Consider the following 23,853-nt stretch of genomic DNA (forward strand, 5'->3'; position numbering starts at 1 on the left):
CGAACTCATGGCATTTGATTTGACTCACAAACCGTCGAATTAATTACAAAAGTTTCACCTGCGGTCACAAAATCTTTTAAGAACTTTCGGGGTAAATCTCCCCGCAGAATCCCTTCCTAGTTCTAAGAAAGCGTGGAGAATAATCTCACCTCCTTGGCACCCCGGACCGCAGACCAAAACAGCGCCAGCCGAGGACCTGCTCCGAACCGAACGTCTGCATACCGATCGTTCGTTTTTTAAACGCGTCCGTCGGTGCACGCCTTCCATGTGTGCGTACCGCCTCTGTGTGCGCTCCCGCTCAGCGTTTCGTAGTGTGCAGTTCAATCGCGCTTCGCGACCAAGTCGGGTGTATTTACGTCGCTCCGATTATCAAAATAATGACCAGTGTACATTTTACGAGCTTCGCGAGTGCATAGTGTGTGATAATAATGTAACGTGCGTGTTGTGATTGTGTTTTGGTGGATTTTCGCCATGCGCTCTTTTAGGTATGTTCATTTGGGGTCGGTGGCCGTTTTCGCCCGTATTTTTGTTTGACACGACTAAGGTTAGTTCAGCAGCCGGCATGGTATCATGTGTTCAGTAATGTACAGCATAGGCTTATCAACGGGTCGTGTACGGACCGAGAACAATTTGCATCACCTACGTCGCTGATATGACGGAGTGTAAAGTACAAACTTGCGCTTTTCAAAACAAGTCTGTGTTGAAGTTGTGTACTTACTACAATCAAGACGTGACAATAGTCTGATCTGCGCCTGATCAGTAACAAAGTAATTCTAGACGCTCAAACAAATACCACGGCATCAAATTACTTCGGTTTGATGATGAAGCGAAAGAAACAAACAAGTGTTCATTACTTTTTTATACACCGACGAAGTGAGTTCGAAGTTTAAAACAAAAGATAACTGGCCACATTTAGAAAAAAGTTTCTTTCAAATTTTAAAACTAGAACCACTTTTGTTTCGAACCCAAACACCCAAACATTGGCACGTGTTAAAAAGTTAGGTAACAAACAGTGATGTTTATTTTGTGCGTTTTGTTATTTTATTATTTTATTCCTATTTCAAACCCACGTTCGATAGAATTTAAAAAAAAAAAGCTGCACAATCATTTGAAATACTCACGCACAGGCAACGAAATGTCCTTTTTAGTACCAAGCATGCCTTGTAAACGGATGTAAGTTCGTAAATAGACAAAATGGGCAAAAAGTAGCGTACGTAGGCGTACTTTACACAGAAAACGTTAACTTCAATTCCAGTAAGTAAGGACATCTAAAATGGTACGAATGCAATAATTCTTTCATAGAAATTTTAATTAACTAAATGTCCGGAATAATTGAAATGTTCATCGGCGGAGCACTAGCGACAAGGACAATGTTGATAATTGTAATGCCATTTATTTTTTATTACGACCCCTTGGACATAACGCTATTTGCCCCATCAATGTGCTCAATGCACCTGCTTTGTGAAAAAGCTGGGATGTCCTTACAAAAATTAATGGTTTCATTATAATTGTAATGATACGTTAGGCTGTACACAGGTGATGCAAGATTCACAAAAAGTGAACAGTGAACATCTATTTGAATCAAAATGACCCAAAAATAGAGCCCTAAAACCATTTCTAAAAAGACCAAAATGAACTGAAGATTATGGACGACGACATTAATGTATTTTTTCAACTTAAATCAAGTAATATTGTCCTTATTTAGCACATCATCAAACCACCAATAAATTATGGTCCGCGATATAACAAAAACTTACATTCGAAAAAGGGATACTGTACAAATTCCTTTTCTTATTCGAAATCTTGAGACGGCCATTTTTCAATGAGGTGACCGTCGCGGAGCAAAAAAAGGGAATATTTATAACCCCTTATTCTTTTTAAAGAAAAAATATATTTCAAAAATTATTTTCTTTTTTTTATGGCGCAGTAAAATGCGACAGGCGGGGTCACGAGTGGCCAGTTCGAAAACCGAGTTTTGGAAGGCTTTTTACGTGCGATTTCGTTTCGGAATGCAACACTGAAACGTGTTAGGTATTATTTGTCTATGGAAAACATTGGGTAACATTTTTTTTTTATAGAATACTGATTTAGTGGGCCGTGTGTTACAGAAAAGCCTATAATTTTCGAATTTGAAATTAAATTACAGTTAACCGTTCAAAGATATGTTTTGAATGTTATTAACCCCCTGTCCATGATCATATAACTTGAAAAGATGGAAGATAACACATAGTTTTTTTGCTTAAAAAAGCCGCCGGCAAGTATCCAAAAGTTGAAATCTAAACACGTTGTTCTCAGAAGCGAACAATCGTTTTATTTGGTTGTTATCCGAGGTGAATTATTCATGATATTAATCGAATTTCCTACGCTCTGTAGGTATTTCTGTATCTAATTAACTTGATTTGCTCTTAATTCGTATTACGAGCCATTATGCGTACATTATTAAGATCTTAAGCCGTCAAAAAGTAGACATTAGTTACGCCTGTGTAACATAATGACTATATTGTTGCTCTAACAAGGTAGGAGGAAACTAAGCATTTTTTTACTTGAGCATTTTGCATAAAAAATCTATTAAAATTTAACGAGTTCAACAGTCTTTTGTTAATCACTTTTTATGGATAGTGTAATCAAAAATAAAAGTCAACAGAAATGAAAAAGCTAAAGTTTTTCGTATTTATGGGGACAGATATAAACTAGGGTTGTCAAAGTAATAAAAAGATCAAGATAAAGTTTTTTCTATTCACAGTAAAATTACAAAGTGAGGGTCTAAAAATAATACAACGATGAGTAATCTAAATAATCTACTTTTAGGGTTAAATATTTTTAAAAATATCAAAGTAAAATTATAAACGATGAATTCGACATTCAAATTATTTTATCTGTGTTCCACATAGAAATAAAATAAAACTAACCGATCGATATAAGAGAAATAAAGAGATAAAAAGACTCAAGAGTCAGTTTACTGTTAAACATAAAGATTAATTTAGCATCAGTTGTTATAAGCCGTGAATGCCGTAAACGGCTCAACCGGATCCCGGATATGCCGCCCGAAGCGCCAAATCAGCCACATGGATATTTAGGTAGTTGACACTAATCAATTGACATACTTTTTATGTGTTGTCAAAGCGTGAATACTCCATAGATTTTGTTATGAAGAGATTTATGAATTTTATAATTCAGTAGGTAAATTACTAAAAATGTTAGTTCATGAAAAATGGATTGTGTTTTTTAGGCGTAAAGTGAAGTGTTTTAAAAGAAGTTGCTACGGAACTCTAGATTAAAATAGTCACTTACTTGAGATGAAGAGTTTTTTTTTCTCCAGTCATATTTTTTTAGGGAAGTGCCCTCGGAATCCTTGATTATTGTGTCAACCCAATTTAAAAATGAAAAGAAATATGTCGTCCAGCCAGCCCTAGATATAATGCGGCACTATGAGAACCCTCGCGAGAGCCGAGAATGTTAATGCGCTCGTGTGTTCTGTGCGCACACGCAGCATACCCAATGCGCTCTCAAAATGCACTGTGCAACTAATGTGTGGCGGAATTTTATGTTCTGCAGTGAGAAAAAAGTTTTTTCAACATGTCTGTGAACGGATTTGCTTATAATTTTCTTTTGTACTGCTCCAAAATGTAAAAGTTTAGTTTGAGATTTTATGGTAACCCTTTGTCAGTTACGTAGGATTTTTAAAGTTAAAGGTTATTGGTTTTTGCATTTCGCCATTAGCTCGCTTTTATTTATTATTGAATACCATGTAGGCGATGCGGACTCGGTTCGCAATAACCTACTTAGTTTTAACCGTCCACTAAAATACAGGATCTTTTACAGTCATATAAACTCGGAGAAACTCAACTAGTAAAGGTTTACGATAAGCAATAACACAGTCTCCATTTCGAATTGTCGTTATTGAGGTTTGATGTATCGATTGTTTTTGTCATTCGATTTGCGAGCCACAGAATTTAGTGTCAGTTTTGAAAATGGAATACAGTTTCGGTCAATAACCCACTTTGTTGTTCTCATTTTTTTCTGCTGTCTTTTGTTTTTATAAATTTTCTTTTAATTTTGTTAGCGGCCAATCTTTCAATTACTTTTTTCTGTCGAATAAAAAATAAATAGGTGAGCAAAAATTGTTCTTGAATTATTGTTCCCGCCAATTTTGAGATTAAGATTGATGCACTGTTACTGATTTGCTTCTTATCGAAAGATACAAGAACGTATTGTCACCGGATCAAATGCATTGGATACCTCGTCGTCTTGCCCTCGAGTTGTCGTGGTAATCTGCCTCTGATTACCATACCGGGCACGTATTGAAATTGTTAATGTGCGTCTTTGTTGTTCGGTCGTAGGTTATGTCACATAAATACTGGGCGACGTGTGTTAATGCCACATGGAAACGATTTGAACTGGCATCTAGATTGCGAAAGTTTAGATTGTCTTTGATCTGTCTTTTATTTTGATCTATTGCACTTCTTTTATCTGTTTTTTTAAATTATAACCTCGGGCGGTTGAATGGTAATATATTTCGGTAGAAACAATCTACCTAAGTGCATTAATTTTCTAAGAAGCTACCAGAAATTCGTGAATAAACAGCTGCACTTCTCGTATATTTACTATCGTAAATTATTACTCGTAAATTATTTATCGGTTTTGAGCCCATCCCTAACATTCAATCAAATCTCTTTAAACTTTTAAAACCGGTTACCGGTTTTTTATCTTGGCATAATATTTCAAATTGCCACCACATAATAAAACACTTAAAATGTAGGATACATTTTAAATCATGCCATTATTTCAAAAAATATAAATAATATAATAACCGAGCACACAATTATGCAAGCAAATGAACTGTGCAATAATTAAACATAAATAAATGTCCACAAATCATTTAAAATGCTGGCGACATAAATTTCGTTTCGCCCGTAATGAACAACTTCCTAGAAGAGTGCGATTTCACGGGCACAGCCCGAAAAGTGGGAAAAAAAACAACGAAAGTAAATACGGATTTTGGATTGTCTATGGTTGCTCTTTTGAAGTGACCAACTGTGAGTGAATTATTTGACAAGCTTCTACAGAAACTATCTTGGATTATTAAAATGTTAAAAACACAAAAAGGTGAATTCAAATATTTATGTTTATTTTTGTATTGTGTTTCTTTAAAATTACTGCAAAATTAGAGCCTAACAAACGCTAAGATATCCTTAAGATAATGTTGTTCTTTGTTGCATTGTGCTAAGTAGCTTTTAAGTCAATGAATAAAAAATATTTTTGTGTTTCTTAAACACCTAAAAATGAGAGAATCCAAACGCCTTTTAGCGTCTCTTTTGCTTGCGAATTAAAGCATTTTTGTCTAAATTCTAGTGAAAAAAAAATGCATTAATAATAGGTACTTTCCCTGCACTTCATTATTATTATAATCATATAAATATACATATCATGACAGACTCTTTACAGGCGACCTTCCCAGTCTTAATTACTTTGGCATGGAGCTGAAAGTTTTCTACAGAGATATAATATTATATTATACTACGCTAATGTCTTAACAAGTGTGTGTGACAGCACGATGACTGCTCATATTTTTTCTACTACAATTTCATGCCAAATGTTTTAAACAATATGTCTAAAGTAGTGCGTGCACATGGATACTCTTCCATTCTGTTCTTCTTCAGAAATTGTATCAAATATAATATACATTTATAAGAAATTCCACTGAACATATAATTTGAATTTATAATTATGTTTGTTATTGTTGAATGTTTGTCTCAAAAAAAGCAATAATGACTGTTATAAGTGCATTAAGGTGATGTTACAAATAAAAGAACAAAGAAATGTACTGTACAGAGGTCAAAATTAAATGTACTGTAGAGAGTACAAATAAGATCCTAAGCATAAGAAGTTGTAAGTAATAGATGTGATTTTGCAACAAATATTTTCGTTACTGGCGCCAAGTTTTACAACTAAAGACGAAATTTTTCCCGCCATTTTTTTAAATAATAAGAAGTTTTTCTGCTTAATTAAATGTCAGTATAGGCCGCCAATTAATGCACACATAAGATCGACGACTGTAGACTTTAAATAATTGTAAGATCTCTAAATCAAAGGTTAACCTCATAGGCTGTGTATTTAAATATTTATCTTTCGCCTATCTAGCATAATATTAACAAATCAACATTTTCCCTAACACTGGACAGGTTTTTTAAAATTATAGCGTGTCATAGGTGTGTTAAAATTAATTAACTTATTTATGGAAATTAATGAGATGAACCTTTTAAATTTAATACTTAATTAAAACATGATATGCAAAAGAATTCTATAATATTAAAGTTTTTAAATATATTATTGTTTTTTACACGCAAAACTGTGAAAGTAAACTGTCGTTTACGATTTAAAACATGACATGTACCATAAATCAAGTGTAAAATAGTTTATTTTACAAAAATAAGGTACCTACCACATTACTTAAGCTTGGACGCGTTCTATTCATTTAGATTAGATTAATTTAATTAAGGTACATAGGTACTTGCTCAAAGTATAGAGGCCTTTTTCTCTGTTTCGAATGACATACATTTCGAAAAAGCACATGATAGCGAACTACGAACGCCTTCACTTAACCTGACATACACGTTCTCATACACACACGTCACAGGCACCCATACAAATGATTTTAATGGTGGATGTTAAACACAAAACCACATGGGCAATAATAATAATTAGCGCTGGTGTACAGTGCACCCGGCCGGGTTACAGCATAAATTATCTGCCAGATAAACTTCATAATAAAATTTTATGGAATCTTTCGACACCGCAGAATGTCCTCCTCGGATAATTTGGGATGTTTTATGCATATTAGGGCCAAATACCTTATTTTTTTCTCGTTTCGATGTTTTAAATAAATAAGTCTTCGACCTGACATGGAACCAGTTGGTAAGCTTAGGTAGCAAATGTAGACCAGCTTGCGTGTGTAAAAAAAAACAAGACGATGTCTTAACCATTTATATTGCAACACAATTTATTTTGTCAAGATTTAAGTGTCATTCAGTTCGTTTCAGAATCTTAAAAAAAATAAAAATCTTTTTTTTAAAGACTTAAAACTGTATTATTACAACCTACTTAAATAATTAATATCTTTATTCTTTCACCATCCAACCTGCACTTTCTTGAGCAAGTCATCTCAAATTCCCAATGTCGACTGCTTGCTTTTTGCGCGCCTTTTGTAACTCGATCCGCGGTCGTCAGGCCTCTTGTCTTTTTTTTTTCTCCGATTACATGTGATTTCCAGTAAGCACCACTTTCAATGTCGATTGGTAACTGGAATCATTAAATTGGTAGCCGCAATCGATTCTGATAATAGATATTTTCCTTTCATTCCCAATTTTCGACTTTTATGATGCCATTATAACTCTGACAAAAGCTGAAAAAGAACCTCTCATTAATTCATACTAATGATTATTATTATTCATTTCTCACTCACCCAGTTTGCGAAAGCCTAAAACAATAGCGCGATAACTGGCCCAGTGCCAATTATAGCCTTGTTCGGCCTACTAGGCCGGCCCTACGGATTCCGTCGCCTCACACCGAATATAATAATAATCCTTTCAACAACACTCGCAACCGGTTACTGCTGGCCAGTATCATTCAGTGTTATTCCAACTTGTACCTTAAATTTACAGCCACAAGGACCACAGGATAACCAGGACAGACTAGTAGCTGACCATTTTTGACCAAGGAAAATATTATATTCAGCCAGCACCGCCAATCAATCAACCAGACGTTAAATTTAAATATAGAATCGAGTCATTTCCAACTGATGACAAACTTTTCTCGACGCCTTTTAAAGGCTTACACATTTTTATTTCATTTATTCCAACTCCCCACAGACTCCATTGAAGGCAAATCTACCTGGACCTATGACTTAACGGGCCACAAGGACGTTAAAAAAAAACAAAGCGGCCAGCATTGTTTCTCTGGACGCCATTAAAATTTATAACCTTTTGTTCTAATTCTAAAGTTTAAAAAGATATTGGAAGTATTGAACGGTATGAAGCCTTGGGATTTAACTGTAAATTGGTGATCGAAAGGAACTTTGGCGCCAAAATCTTAATTTAGGATTAGGATGTGTTGATGAGATACGATAATGGAACAGTATAAATGGTAGTTTATTGAAAATTAATTCCAGGATTTGCACGTTATAATTTCACGAGCTGAGAGAACACAGTTGTTCCCTTGCTAACGGTATTATTATAACCCAAAACATAACGTCGTATATTTTACCTTTACTCAGACATTAACGTATTTAGTAATGTGTAATTTCATCACATGCATCACAGCTGTAAAGTTAAGAACAAAAAATATGTTTTATCGTCGAATATAATGTTTTATTTAAATATTTTCGGCCAGTCCCAGAAAAACGAAATTTAAATTTCAAATTTGGAATACAGGGTCTATAAGTAATCCTCACTTACTGGTCTCCTTATTTTCGCCATTTCTTTTTAAATTCAGAATCTAGATCTGTGGGTCTAGACAAAGTGCAAATTATAATAGCAAACCAGTCGAAAAGTGGTCGAAAAGCCCCTTTTTTGTATGGAGTTTTGACGGATTCGATTTTCTATTCGATCAAAAAGTGCGTTTTGTCTAGGGGGGCTGTTTTGAATTACGAAAAACTATATTACACAAACTAACTGACAGGTATAGAACGACATTTTAATCCTGAGTTTAACTGATTCTTGATTAAGAAAGATGTAAATTAAACTTAATTAACTGAGACCAGTCAACACACGTCTCGTATAGTTAATCTACAAATGATAGCCATTTCCAGACCCATCAATAATTCAAAGGCACATACTGTATCCCTTTAAAATATTCCTTACATTTGATTAGCAGCGCGTAAAGCAATTAGAAATGCGTAGTTATTTTTGCTTCGGTCGAAGTTAATGAAAAAGCGGTAGTCGGGCTCAGTTAAGCGAATATAGCTTGGTTAAGCGGAGCGAGCGGTCTACGCAGCGATTGACCACCAATGGTGGTATCCCAGGCGGCGCCATATTCGCCTCTATGGCAAAACCACCTCAGAGGCGGTCGTTTTTCTCGGGAAATCCGGCCGTGGGAAATTCAACTCTATTCCTCTGGCGATTATGACATAACAGTGTAGGTATGAGGAAAAACGTTAGTTAATCAAATATGTACAAGTATATGCAATTATAATATCAGTTCGTTCAGTAGATACTTGATAGGGAAGTAAAGTTTTGCTGTATATGTAAAAAAAAAATTTTCTTTGATTTTTTCTGAATCGGTTTCTGTTTTTCTTGGCATAAAAAGAAGTAAGTAACTAACAAGTAACATAAAAAGGTAAGGTATAGTATAGTTTTATGTATGTGCTGTAGACAGCAAATCAATCAGACTATTATACGTTTATCTTGCAAAATGAAGTACCTACCTAACGCTATGTGCGGTTGTCTGTACTGCAGAGGTATTAAACAATAAATTAATATGCCATAAACACAATACTTACCATGTTCCTTAGTGCTAGCAGAAAGATAATTAACACACAGAATACACTTTTCTAATGACCCTATCGGAACTTGAATCCACGGCTACGACCCTTCAAATCAGTCCATTCCACTTTGATCACCTAGATTAGATCACCCAGATGATCGTTCATGGATGAAGTCCGCTTTAATCACCTAGGTCAGGTTTGGCGAACCAATGGCACGCGTGCCAATAATGGCACACGACATAATATTTTGGGCACGCCACCAATCACAAATTCAGTAATTCAATAGTAAATAATGTGTTTTGATTATGAGCTATCGTATTTGCCGTCATCAGTTAGTGCCACTGTAGAGTAAGGTCGTGTCACTCACCAGTGGTGCCACTTGATAGCATTAGGTGTTAATTTAATGGCACGTGTCTATGACTACTTCAATTTTTTTTTTAAATAGTGGCACGTTCAAACTTAAAGGTTCGCCATCCCTGACCTAGGTCATAGGTATCCATAGGCGATCAAAGTGTCGCCTAGAGTCCACTTTGATCACCTGGGTGATCTAATCCAGGTGATCAAAGTGAAATAGACCATCAAATCGGGACTACTGCCCGCATCCGAACTACTACCAACGTCAATCGGTCTTCTGCATTGATCTATGAGAGTAATTGGCATAAAAATTATTGCAATTAAAACGCATTGCTGTTTACTACTGGACTGTGACTGCTTCCCGTTTTTTATCGGTTTTTGAGTGAACCGATGAAGCGGAGAAATGATGAAAGTAATAAAGTACATTAAAATTGCGTTTGATACCGTGCTTTTAGTTAAAGCCTCGATTTAAGCATTTAAGCTCGGAAGATACCTTAAAGGCTGTTAAAATGGAGATGATAATAATTCCTCATTTACGGGACAAAGCTCCTTGCTTTAAAATTACATTTTTTTTTTCACTCAAAAAAGAGAAAAAGAATTCTTGCCAATAACTTCTTTACTGCCAGAATGTACAGTTTGACCGATAAGTGTTTGGCATTTGTTTTATTTTGAGAAGTAGTAAACTGACAATGACACAATAATGATAAAGTATTTGGAACCTTATTTAGTAGTGCAATAGTAACATTTTCTTTTAATCCAAATTGCTGTTGCTTTATGTAAATTCGAACTTCAAAATTAATTCAATCAAAGTAACAAACTTTTATACACCGTTGAGGCTAAACGCAAACCGCAAAAGCCAAGAAAAAAAAACTTTCACGCAAAATTCGAATTTTAAACTTAAAACGATTGACGATCTACGGATGACCTTCGGCCTGATCATCACTTACCATCAGGTGAGATACAGTTCAAGAGCTTCCTCGTTGTGGATAAAAAAATAGGGGTGATTTTGAAACAAAAAAATAGCCTCATTTACCGAATATGTTTGCGAATTTGTTGGCAAACATGTTCGTCGACGCGAAACTTGTTTGATTGTTTGTAATTAAATCATCGCCAATGTAAGCGTCCACTTAGTTATGTAAACATTCGTGTTTATTTTATTTGAGCTTTTTGGTCTTGTTTAATGCAGTTCAATTTTGTAGTTTCGAATGATATTACCAAATGACAAAGTAATGGATGATGGCGCGAGGTATCTAGAGTTCGATTCTCGCTCTGGTCAATGAAAAAAAAAACTCTGACTAGGTGAAACATTAATGCCCGTTTACACCATCAATCCCTAATTTTTAGGTGACCCCTATGGTGACAAATAACAGTAACTTTATTGACATAGGGGTCACTTAAAAAGTAGGGATTGATGGTGAAAACGGGCATAAGTGACTTTTCTTGTAGTATGTAACATTTATTTAAGTGATTAAAAATTAATTTACTTATGTTACTGATAAGTTATTTTTACCCTGGTGGTCCACAAAGACAAACTGACTTCCTCCTCAGTTTTCGACCTTACTGCCTTTACAATAAGTACCATCAACACTTTCGTCCGCGACTGTACATCTTAACAAACAATTCTTCAAATGTTTCAACTAAACAACGCTTATCACCATCAACGTGACCTGCACTGGTAATACAATACACGCTACCAGTTACGAAATTGGGGCTATAATGACCGCATTATTAACAAAACAATCATCACCCTTAAAATGTAAAAAATAAAGTTCAAAGTTGCTCAAACATAAACCCGAGTACAGGAATGTGACGAATCCGTAATATGACACGGAAGGCATGCTGTGTAAACGTCTCCTATTAAAAAAAATAACACGTGTTCTCCGTCTTGTCTTTGGTTTCAAAGTACAATTTAAATAATGCGAGTTTTTGTGTACTTTTTCGGAATTTTGGGTTTGAAATGAGACATGAAGACGAGCAATAACTTTCTTCGTGATAGGAAGTTATTTACAAGGTTAATTTTCTGAATAATGTAGGGTTTTTGTTTTAGTGTACTATAAACTTTACTGAAATTTTGTTATTATTTATTGTTTAAAAAAATACGCATAATTAAGTGAAATCGTTAGCTTTTCCAGCGTGAACTTTGGCCTTTCTCAGAAATACTTTATCGCGCATATTATTTTAATAAACCAGGATAAAAACTATCCTTTACTGGGTCTAAAACAAAAAAAAACCTAATGTCTCTATACAAAAAAATTCACCTAAATCAGATCAGTGGTTTTGGCGCGAACAAAAAAAAGACGAGAGTTACTTTTGCATTTATTATTAGTTAAATAAAACAACTGTTCTGTCACAAAAGTTCTCAATTCTCTCTAAAAATAATGATAACATCATTTATTTCACAAATTAAAAGCTAACTTGTGTCACCATAGACAAAACTAAAACACACCACCAACATTTCTCTATGCACAAGATGAATGCAATAAGCAGAAAGGCTCATTTGCATCTTAACAGCGGGCTGAGGTAGACGTCCCACAGTAGTCTGTCTTCCTTTCCTGGTAATTCAATAGACATTATGTTGTATAGAAGATGTAAGAAGAGTTGGAAATAGTCCGAAACTTTACAATGTCAATCAATTATAAACAACAAAATATATGAATAGTCTGTGTGCTTAGTGCAAGTTTACATTGAATGTCGAGTAGCACGTCGCGAGTGCGTCAAAAAAACTATGAAGACTTTAGTTCTTGAAAGATCCGCTAGAGATGCTGTACAGTCTGTCATACATTTCTTGTAATTTTTTACGCAGTCGCTAGAGGTGATTTTTGGTGTAAACTCGTATTAAGCACACATGTTCAGTCGCAGTACAAGCCCATTGTTTTCCTATAAAGACTCGTTTGTCAATGTGTCATTATAATGAATCCCAGGACGTATAAATAAAGAATCATTATCAGATTTGTTAAAACCATAGCAAAATAATTTCATATCCACTCAAATGTCGGCAGACGAATATTGTCAAGAAGTTTTAATGAAATGGTATAATATAATTGGTATTGTTATTCAGAATACCTATTCTTCTTCTTTTCGTGTCGACAACAAACCTACACAGTGTCAGCCCAAAACTCCGCCACAAGAGTGGCGTTGTCAGTAGCACTCATCAAATCCTCCTGAGTGCAGTTGCTTGGACACTCAGGGCATGACATCAGGTATCAGAATACCTATTGTTAGTGACGTTTCAATGACGTATGTCGTAATTGTTTTAGATCGTTTTCAAGTGAGATCTAATACAGAAACTTTCTTAAAAATTTGCGTTTCAGACAGATTCTGTACTATTTCCCAGTTCCAACTTCCAATAATCCTAAACCAAGGCATTAGAATATGAGACAAACTTTTAGCAATAAAAAAATACTTCATTATTATTATAAAAAAATAGTGTCATACTTATGCGATTTGCAATAAAAATAACGTCTCCTCATGACGCAGGAAAACTTGAAATGTTTGAGTCATGTTCCATAGACAAGTAATGTAAAAAAAATGAAAACAAACGAAATGAGTCCATAAAAACGCTAATTCGATTCTACCCAACCTTTCAGTACGTTTGAGGACGTCATTTGCATGCAGAGTACTCTAGGGTTAGGCTATTTGTGTATTCCCTTGGCCCTAGGATGGGGTGGTAACCTGATATGTCAGTCGGCAAATGAGCAGGCCATTATGGGCCATGAACCTTGGCAAATAGCGTCGAGGATTGTGCAACTGGTATCAACTTTCCAGATGAGGAAATTGAGAAAAGTTTATCGGGAATTAGCGATTTGCGAAAGAAATGAAGCTCTATAAATGATATTGGAAATGGTTGAAATTTTACTGTTAACAAATCATCAATACCTTGTGGGTTTCATGAGTTTTTGAAGAGTCTTTATTAAGAAACTTAAGAATAGATTCCGTAGCCTATGATTGGTCTTAACTAAATGAAAATTTAAGCTATCATAAGCTGAAGTTTATGCTTATCTAACTTGATTTAGAATGTTCTAATGAATGAGAGTTAGGTTTCAAAATATGTTCAAAATTCATATCATGCTTAGTTTGCAATTTGCATCAACATGTTATGGAAAGGTTTTATATTGTTTAAAAGTAGCAAAGATGAATGTCCCAGAAGGGTCAAAGGGACAATTTGCCATCCTTTTAATACCTACAGTCGATTCGCATCGCCACACCCACAGTCAGGCCTCACATAGCAGGTCGTAAAAAACCCATAAAACTGATACCTACCCAAGATCCCATTACAAGAAGGCATCACCATTCTGTTTTACTGTTCAACAGTTTTTAGTGCTCAGGGTATAACCTAGAATGGGGACGGGTTTTGCAATTTTATAATTTGACGTTTGCGTTATTGTTTTTAGTGTTACAGGCAAAGGTATAAAATAAGTGTGCCTGAGCTTTACGCGTTTTGAGTCCTTGGTTCTTAACTATAAAGTTAACTAACACACTCAAGCCTTACAATTTACAATTTGCCATTACTTAAGACGGTTTCCTAAGCTCCTACTGTTTTAAAATACAAGAGGGATACTTCAAATACAAAATCATAATGACCAAATTTGTATAAATTTAAACCGACTCTAGTTAACGGAGAAGTAACAAGACCTTTATTGTTTGACCATAACCATAACCAGATCGGAGGTAGTTACACCTAACTTGTTAATTGCACCTGTTTAATGCGAGATGAATAATTATGTTTATATTGTACAAGCGACAAGAATCTTAGTTGCCATCGTTACGAAACTTTCATATCTTTGAACTCTTTTAATTTATTCTGACTAACTCAACAATCGAATTTGAACTGTAAACAGACAGCAGTAAGGTGTATGTTACATCACTATATTGATGTTATGTTTGCCCACAATGTTCACATCAACAAACATCTCATGGGTTTTAATACAATACGATTTTGAACTTAATGCCCATAGCAATAGTGAGATATTGTTAACAGTATCATGAGCCGTGTTCGATACAGTTCCGCGACTGTAATATATTCGAGTTAGGTGTCGGGCGGGCCGATAATCGTCCCAGCGATAGTATCGAGTTGGGAATCGATTAGAAACGGAAAGAATGCGATTAGGCTGCCGATATCGATACTACGTAGTGCTGGCCAGCAACGTTTTAATGCGTGGCGAATTGATAAAATTTTATTGGACGCACTTAGCTCGCACTTTTAACTTTTTTTTTTTAAATACTTTAATAGCAAAGGCAACCAGCATCATGGAGCATTACCTCGCACTTTTAAAAATGAATTTTACTTTTTAATTATTAATTAAAGCAAAGGCATCAAACTTGAATTGTATGTTCGTAAACTTTTATTGCGAATATTACTTAATGTTACTCGTAAATTAATGAAAACTGTATCTAATGGCATCGCAATAAGGGTTATCGTTGCAACAATTTCCAAGACTGTGCCCTAATCGAAGTAAGACGGGCAATGATAACATTATCTATAAACATGTGTAGAGGAAACGACCCGTTTCCTGCATCGAATTTCTATTTAGTTTCTGTGATTTGATTAATCATAATCAAATATTGCATGTTTACGTGCAAACGTCTTTAATAAAATGTAAGATAGAGGGCTATTTTTAAATCGGTTTACATAGCGACGTCATTTCTACATCTTTTGTAAATAACACATATTTATTATAAGCAATTTTTGGGATTATTTTCTTTCATTCAATGCGTGTGGGTTGTTTAGATACTTTGGATGATTCAACGCCTTATAAATACAGATTATTTCATTTTGTCAACATCTAAAAAGATTATTTATGATTTGATAACATTTAGGTAATATTAGAATTTTATTCAACGCAAATAATTAATTCCATAATCTGAAAAAAGCTATGTTTTCAATATGTGTACTTATTAACTTTGAAAGTATTTATATTAAAAAAATCTGGCTCGAAGGACCATAATTTCAGTTCTAAACGTTTTTAAACCTTCCCTGATTGTCATGCATAGCTCTCACCAGGCGTGCCGTCATTATTCATGCGATCGCACCTCAGTGACATACCAGCTTTGACATTCTGTGCGCCCGCGCAACTTGTATCCTGTAAGGTTATGCTCCATTTGATGGTATGATTGTCGTACGCGAGGAAATGTATGTGGAATGCTTTAGGCTCGCTTGACTTGTAAAACTGTTTCCTGTACTAAAATGACAATAAAAGTTGTTGCAATTCACGAAGGCGAGTGAGCTTTACATATGTGGTAGCTCGTTACTGTTCGTAAAGTTTTGATATATTACACTATCGTAATGTGCATGTATACGTACACACACAAGTAAAGCTCACTCGCCTTCGTGAGTTGCAAGAACTATAATATGTATAGGAACGGACTTTAAATACCATTTTCCAGTAATAGATTCATTTGTAAGAAAGAAATATGACTTCTATAATGTATTGAAATGAAAGGCATTTTAAATAATATTTCTTACGATTAGCACTTTCCGTTAGCTCCACCAAATGGCCCATAAATCGATATCAATTTCGATCGACTTCTTGCAAACAAGGAGAAACTAATTACGGATCCAAGCGATTTCCTTATTGAACGTCGAAAACAAAAAGGGAACAATTGATATCTCTTTAATCTTCGACGCCTTTGTTTATTCGACGAAGAATAATACACAGTGCAAATCGAAACGTGTTTAAGTGGTTCTCTTAAAAAATAACATAAATTAGTCCATCTCCTTTACCGGTCCGCGTAAAATATATCCAAAGATACTATATCTTGGCTCCCCGCCAAAAGTGGCTGTTGACGTATGGCTCGAAAGGGGCTTGACCTAAAATATTGTGTAACCGATTCTGACCCATAACCCTCAGATAATAAGATGTCTCACAAAAACTAATCCGCTCCTTTTCTTTTCAGATACATCCCGGCACGAAATCAAACGGAACACCTCACCATTAGCTTAAGTTCGACCTGAAAGTTATCTGTGATCTCAGTAGTTAAGACAATCGCCTAAGTAGCCTAAGCGTCGAAACTGTAGACTTATGGTGATCCGGCTCGAAGGACCATTTTCGTAGTGGCACACGAAATGGGGGCGTAGTGTTTGTGATGGATGACAGATAGTTTAGGTGTTTGGGATGGGATAATGGGAGCTGGGGCTAGTATATGAAAATGCCGCATGCGCACTCGAGCTCCGCAGCGAGCTCTGGCGGTGACGACCTGGGCTCCACTGATGAGGTCAAAGTGTTTAAGGACGAAGGCGACGGAGAGGACGAGAAGAGAAGCTCCGAGAACCTTCTGGAAGAGAAGTCTAGTCTTATCGATTGGACTGAGAGTGAGGTAAGTGTTTTTGTCATTATTACTACTTTAGTTTAACTTGTTTGCCTTTAATTGACCTGTTTTCTGGTCCGTTATCCACGAAGACGCGCTCCACCAATTTTTTGTCGAGGGAAGCGCGGTGTGCGGAGAGTTTGATCCGACCAATCCGAGTGTCATTATTGTAGTGTGCGTGTGCACTCATGGATAATTTAGCGAGTGCCGATAACACTCAAACATTAGCGGAAGAATGGTGGGGCGCGTCTTCGTGGATGAAACGATCTATACGTTACCAGAATTAGTGACCATCCATTCATAATTGACATCTTGTTGACATACGAAATGGCGTTTTTCAAACACGCATCGGTGTCAATGTCTAATTATAGCTTTCATCATCACATCCCGTTGGGAATTGAAGCAGTTTGCAGCTTCGTTAAAACTTAATTATCATTTAAAATATTTATTTATCGGCGGCTATCTGTAGTTGAAAAAAATATTGAATTTGATGAAGCTACAATAATTTTGTTGACGGATTCACTGTTCAATGTTGTGACATAGACATTTGAAGATCAAGACATATGGCGGCAATATTAATAAGCGCTTTTTTATCGTCACTTGTTTTTTAATTAGCGATCGGTCGTTGGCCTCGCGTCATTTTTATGATGTAGGTCACTATCTCAGTATATTGTTATGCAAAAAGTATAACATTAATTAAAACAGACACTTATTTATCATTAGCTATACATTTTAATAAGTTTGTTTATTAATTTCACGTTTAAATTACATGATATGTAATAATATTTGAACATGTGATAAATCGTTGGATCGCTAGTTTAGTGTTTAAATGTAATTTATTAGTAAAAAGTAGATGAAACTTTTTAGTTAGTTCATTAATCGGCTGTAACGAGTATTTTTTTATTTCCATGTTCAAATTACATAATTTTCGAATAAAAACCACCAATCTTTGACTGGTCTGAAGATAGTTCACTTCTTCCTTTATTTATAGGTTCAGCGAGCGGGTACCCATTAAGATTGGCGCCAATATTACTAATTACTGCTTACAACTAATTGCTAAATGTATGTTAATTATATATCGCATTTAATACCAATAATAACCAGTACATACCTCATTATAATAATAAATTGCGATTATTAGAAATTCAACGCTACTTTTTGTTGAATTCCAAATTAAAAAATTAAGGAACAACACCGAAAGTTTACGATATAAAATACGCGGATTATTTGTTAAAAAGGTTAAAAAAACGTTAATTAATTTAATTATAAAAATGTATTGCAACTTTTTCTCTGGGAGAACGCGATCGTTCGTGGCCTATTGAAGTATCAACTACTTATATCATTAACTCGTCTAATTAAAATTCTTCGGAGTTATTACACCTAACAAACGCTTCGCTTTAATCGTAATTGCTCTTTACAACAAATATAAATGAGCAAAAACACGTAGAAATCTGTTCGTCTATTGTAAAATAGTCTCACAATAAAAGCGTTTTTCCCACAAATATTTCAAATTACAGTTAATTATAACTATATGTGTGGCATTTTTTAACTACGCCACGTCACTACTAAACAAATGACAGCCCTATAATTTTGTGAGTTTAAAAAAATGTGGGCCATAGACAAAGATCAAGCCTACCAACCTACAAATGACTTCACGCGGCGCTTCGATTTATGCTCTGTGGCCGGCCGTAGACTAACAGCAGGTGTCAAACCCAGGTAGGTCCATTCTACGCGGCCTATTGAACGTATTCCCCGTATTTGTACTTGAATAACTCGATGAGATCACAATATATTGAATCGCAATCGCCTTTGAGCAAATTTACTACATCACAGAATTTGCCAGCAGGCGATAGTACATTTTATAAACTAAAGAATAAGGTCGGAAATACTGTTATAATATTACAAATTGCGTTCCGTTTCACGTATTTACAAAATTTCACACTCCCAAACAAGAGTAAAGTACCGCCCCAATTCCAAATTGTAGTTATTCACAACGAATTCGAATAATTTAATTTTTATTTATAGTTATCGTAAAAAATTACGCGTTCACTGTTCGAAATGTTTTCCAACAGTTTGATAAGACCCCGTTCTGGACAATAAAAAGATCATAAAACAGACCAAATTTTTTTACACCACCGAATATGTGTCGAGGTATTTAAATATTCATAAGGCAATGCGGTAAATGACCTCATTATGTATAATCCGGCGCAGATTAACATCACACTTTCGTAATGAGTCAACCACTCAATTAACTTAGCCACAAATAACGCGAGATAACATCTGGGCCATAGACATGTCTTTATCCAAGCAAATTGCCCGTAAAACAAACAAACAATACCACAGGAACCGAAGCTAAACGAACCCAAAACATTCGTAACAAAATGGCGCCAAAAAACTCCACACAGGTACCAACGTTTCCGAAGTTTTTACATGAAATATTGTATTTCAACCTACATAAATTACGCATTGTATTATTTCCGAAAATTCTATTATTCGATAGGGATGTGCCACAATGAACCTCTACCTGCGCGAAGGTATTTCTAATAAACAAACTCCCACATCTTTTGTGGACGAATTTACCTGTCGCGTTGAAGCGATTGCAAACAACACCTAAGTCAGTTGTCCCTTTCGCTCGCAACAAAGGCTCAGTGTGCGGAATGAAAGAAACATCTGAATCCGAGCAATGAAGTTAGAGATAAATATTGGATTATACTTAGGCGCGATTCTCCCGTACATGTCATAATAGCATCGATTATCGTACGTGATACCATTACAATACGCTTTGTACGTACAATTTTCTGAGTTTCGATTTCTTTTCGATTACAGTTTCCGTTCAGTCGTGAATTGGATTTGATCCGTGTCGAAATTTTTACGCGCGCGCGGTTTTTAGATATGTCCAACTCGCAGGTTTTATTATGCCGTGTGTTTTGATGCCTTTGCCTGCTTCGGCCATTTAAATTGAAGTGTTTACCTACTTTGAAAAAGGAACACGGGTTTCTTTCTATGCAGCCAGTAATTTTTAATTTGATACGAGGAATTTTGTGAAGAGGTCACGGTTGGATTTGAATCTTTTTTTGGAAACCTTTGTGTGTTTAGAGAGTAAACTATATCTGTTTTTTCGTTCTTCCATTTATGTTTAAAGCAAAAAGGAAAGGGCCCTTACCATGTAGATTGTAGATGCTTCATGAGGCTGAATATCAAGATTCCATTGACTACGGTTGGTCTAGAAAAAGTCAATGGCTTGGCGATTTCCGTTGTGGTCAGAGCCTGTATGACGAGTACCATAGACTAAATTGCGAAGTTTCTCGTTGAGTCTCTATGGTAACTATCGCAATTTGTCGTCGAGTTTTTGCTTCGCCAAAGAACACTTAGCACAGACCGGTTAGATCAAATCGAAACGGTTATTATGTTACTATTGTGATTTGCTCAATAAAGTCCGAGTTTGATGCAATAAAGTGTAAAACTAGTATTTACTATTGTCACGGTTGTCGCACAGTAGAAATGTAGTCAGTAAGTACGTTTAGATCAACTCATGGTTGGAAAAGGGACACCTAAAAACTAAATGGTTTTATTAATATGTAGTTAACTTCGGAACTTGAAACGCTTAGTGACTGATTCAAGCGCACAGCCCCGACACTACCCAAATTGTGTTGTTTTTATTGATTTATTATCATGTACACAAAACAGAATTACAACAGGTGAAACGAAACAATGGTACAAATAGTAAGGTGCAATTAAAATAGAGAATCGAGGGTCTCTTCAACGCGACATTTTTTATGAGTACTACAGTTTAACGTTTCGGCTGTGTTGCTAAAAAATGACCGTCATTCTCTATTTTAATTATAATGGAACGCGAAAGTGTAAAATCTTACTGTAGGTTGCATGCAACTCATCAAGCAAGTTTGTGATCGACAAAGACAAAAAAAAGTTTTATTTCAGCCGAGTCTACTACGGGACTATTCCCACCTCTCGTTCCCACCGCTGCGACTCCTGTGTAGCCAGGATCTACCTACAGCATGACCGCCAATAAAAACCCAACCAGTGAAGGTCAAGTTTGTCCCGGGGGAAAGTTAAACTGTCATTGGACCCGCAACGAATTTTATCAGAAGAACATAAGAGGAGTTCGAAAATAAGGTTCGACTTCCCTCCGTTGCAAAGCGGATGACAGGTGACAAACCACGGTTTAGTAACCTAAAACCTTTATGAAAAGACTAGCGGCCGCCCGCTAATTCGTACGCGTGGATCCCGTTTTAGCCCCTTAGGGGTGGAGTTTCGTAAAATCCTTTCTTAGCGGATGTCTGCGTCATAGAATCTACCTGCATGCCAAATTTCAGCCCGATCTGTCCAGTGGTTTGGGCTGTGCGTTGTGACAGATCACTATGTCAGTCAGTCAGTCACCTTTGAGTTATAATAAATTTAGATATGCACTGATAGCCGAGTCTACTGTCTACACGTTCGCTATAGTTGTCACTTTTGCTAACTCGCCCACAGATACCAAATGCTTAGTTCGAAATAAATGTCGATTGTGTTTGAACCAGGGGCAGACAGGATTCGTGGAAACGGTTTATTATGCCATTTTGTGCCGAGAATAGAATAAGCTTGAATGTCCATTGTATGAAGCACAATTAGAATTAATTCGAACTTTGGTTTACGGTTTGGCTTTTAATTGGTTAATTTCAAACATGATTGGAATGATAAAATCTTTTGACAGCAAAATAATCCAGCAGGTTAGACCTTAAAATTTATACCCGGCTGTGAATGAAAAGTCTTTTGTTAAACTTGTAATATTTAGTATGTACTTGAGTGGTGTATGGCATCACAGGGTTCAAGTGGTGGAAACAATAGTATTTTGTATTTAGTTTTGTGTGGTTGTCTAAAAAATCTTTTTTGATATCTGTGGTAGTCTCGATTGTAATTTGGAACCACTAATATCCCTTCAAGTACCACCGAACTAATATTACAATAGAAATCAATTCTTACCGTGGTATCATGCGTCCACTTAGGGTTCCACGAGTTATAATAATATGCCCCCAAAAAAACCTGAATGTCCAGTGTAACTTACAATTACAAGGACACAAAACAGCGCCTCCACCGGCCCAAAATAGAACTAAGTTTGACATTAATGACGTTTCCCTCCAAACGAAGCAGCATCTGCGCGCGAGTCGTCGATTCTATATTTAGAAAACAAACGCGCTCTTGTCTCTGTTTCCGTTCGACATGATTTCAAACTTGTTTCTTAGGCACACAGTTAAGAAAACAGAAAAGAACGATACTACTTATGTAGTATTACCAGTTGAAAAAATACGCCTAATTGCGGACGTATTTTTTCATCTGGTAATAACATGGTTGGTCAAATTAATTGTTGAACAATAATTGGGTTTACTATTTCTCGTGCAGACCAATATTATTATGTATTTTTCTTACAGTTACATTAAAAAATACAACCGTCTTTGACGAGAATATTTAGTTAACATATTTTTAACCAATCTTCTGGCCAGGAGCAGAGTCGTGTATCGTATTTGATTCATGAGACAGTTTTAAAAGGTTTACTAATATCTCATCAGTGGCATTGGATATAAAAAGACATAAATTCAGTCATCTATGTCTAACTAAAAGGACGTTTTCAACAGATCCGATCCAGCTCGTAAAAGATGAATCTTATCTAATGTTCCAGATACATTTCCTAGAAACCCAGCCTAGTTAGCAAGAACCATTAATCCCTGATCCCTATCCCCGTACATTCTCAATGGACCGATGGCGATACTGTATTACGTCCCCATGAAAAGGCATGCGGTGCGAAATTAAAATTTATAACTCTATAAACTGGACTCTTGATGGGTTCTTGCAGCAATATGGGGAGATTCAGCAAGCTCATTTCGGAATGAAACCGGTTTTTATTCAGTTCTGGTCTAGGAATATCCTCGGATGAATGTGGCATTAGCATTATATCAGTCTAATCTATAAGAACTGAAAATCTATAGACTGATCCTGTATTATTTCAAGTGTGTTAAAGGTTTTTTTTCTTACAAGTCTCGTTACATTTGCTAAGAGTGGATTTGTTATAACCACTGGTGTCACAAATCTGGTGTCAAATGTTCTTATTTGACATCGGCTATTTAGTCCCCGCTGAAGGTGCACGAACCTCTAATTTTACCAGAGCCAAATGGAGTATTTGGCCTAAACTCCCCATATGACCAGTGGGCCTATAAATGGGTGGCAAAGAGCTTATGAGTCTTCCAGCGACTTGGCCCACTTTTAGCTTGGTCCATGGGCCAAGTCACTGGTTTGAATTTGTTAAATATTTTTTCTTCCAGCTACTGGGACCACCTTCAGTGTTTTATTAATAAATTAAACACTAAATAAACAAAAATATGCTTTGGAAATCTTAAGAGTGGCTTGACCCGTGGACCAAGCTAAAAGTGGGCCAAGTCGCTGGAAACTCGAGCTTATTTTCGGATGGTTTTACGAACAATAAGATACAAATCCAAAGTTGTCAAGCAAGCTTACCGTGCTCCGTGGAACTACTGACATCAACTTTATTGTGTCTTAACTCCAAATCCTTATTAGTTCGACCTTGTTCGCATATTTAGGTAATTAGTATTTATTAACGCTTATACGAGTATGCTCAGCGAATATCGGTTGGAGAAGAAATTAAAAAAATGTGCCTGGTCCATTAACCACTACCTACATGAAATAGATAAAAGTAATCAATT

At 35.8% G+C, this 23,853-nt stretch overlaps 1 protein-coding gene across 5 annotated transcripts in view; it reads left to right on the forward strand.

The window, feature by feature from the left end:
- The first annotated feature begins 216 nt into the window (after positions 1–216).
- LOC135084272 (protein pangolin, isoforms A/H/I/S) overlaps positions 217–23,853 on the forward strand; it is a 175,902-nt gene continuing 152,265 nt past the window's right edge. The window contains exons 1-2 of one of the 5 annotated variants that reach the window (XM_063979061.1): positions 217–485; positions 16,730–17,149. In XM_063979061.1, the coding sequence (XP_063835131.1) occupies positions 16,976–17,149 (174 nt within the window). In that variant the 5' untranslated portion in view covers positions 217–485; positions 16,730–16,975. Of the gene's footprint in view, positions 545–16,729; positions 17,150–23,853 lie in introns of all 5 variants that reach the window. The other 4 variants (XM_063979060.1, XM_063979063.1, XM_063979059.1 and 1 more) reach the window with 4 other exon arrangements.

The sequence above is a fragment of the Ostrinia nubilalis genome, chromosome 25 (genome assembly GCF_963855985.1).
Source record: "Ostrinia nubilalis chromosome 25, ilOstNubi1.1, whole genome shotgun sequence".
Lineage (NCBI taxonomy): Eukaryota > Metazoa > Arthropoda > Insecta > Lepidoptera > Crambidae > Ostrinia > Ostrinia nubilalis.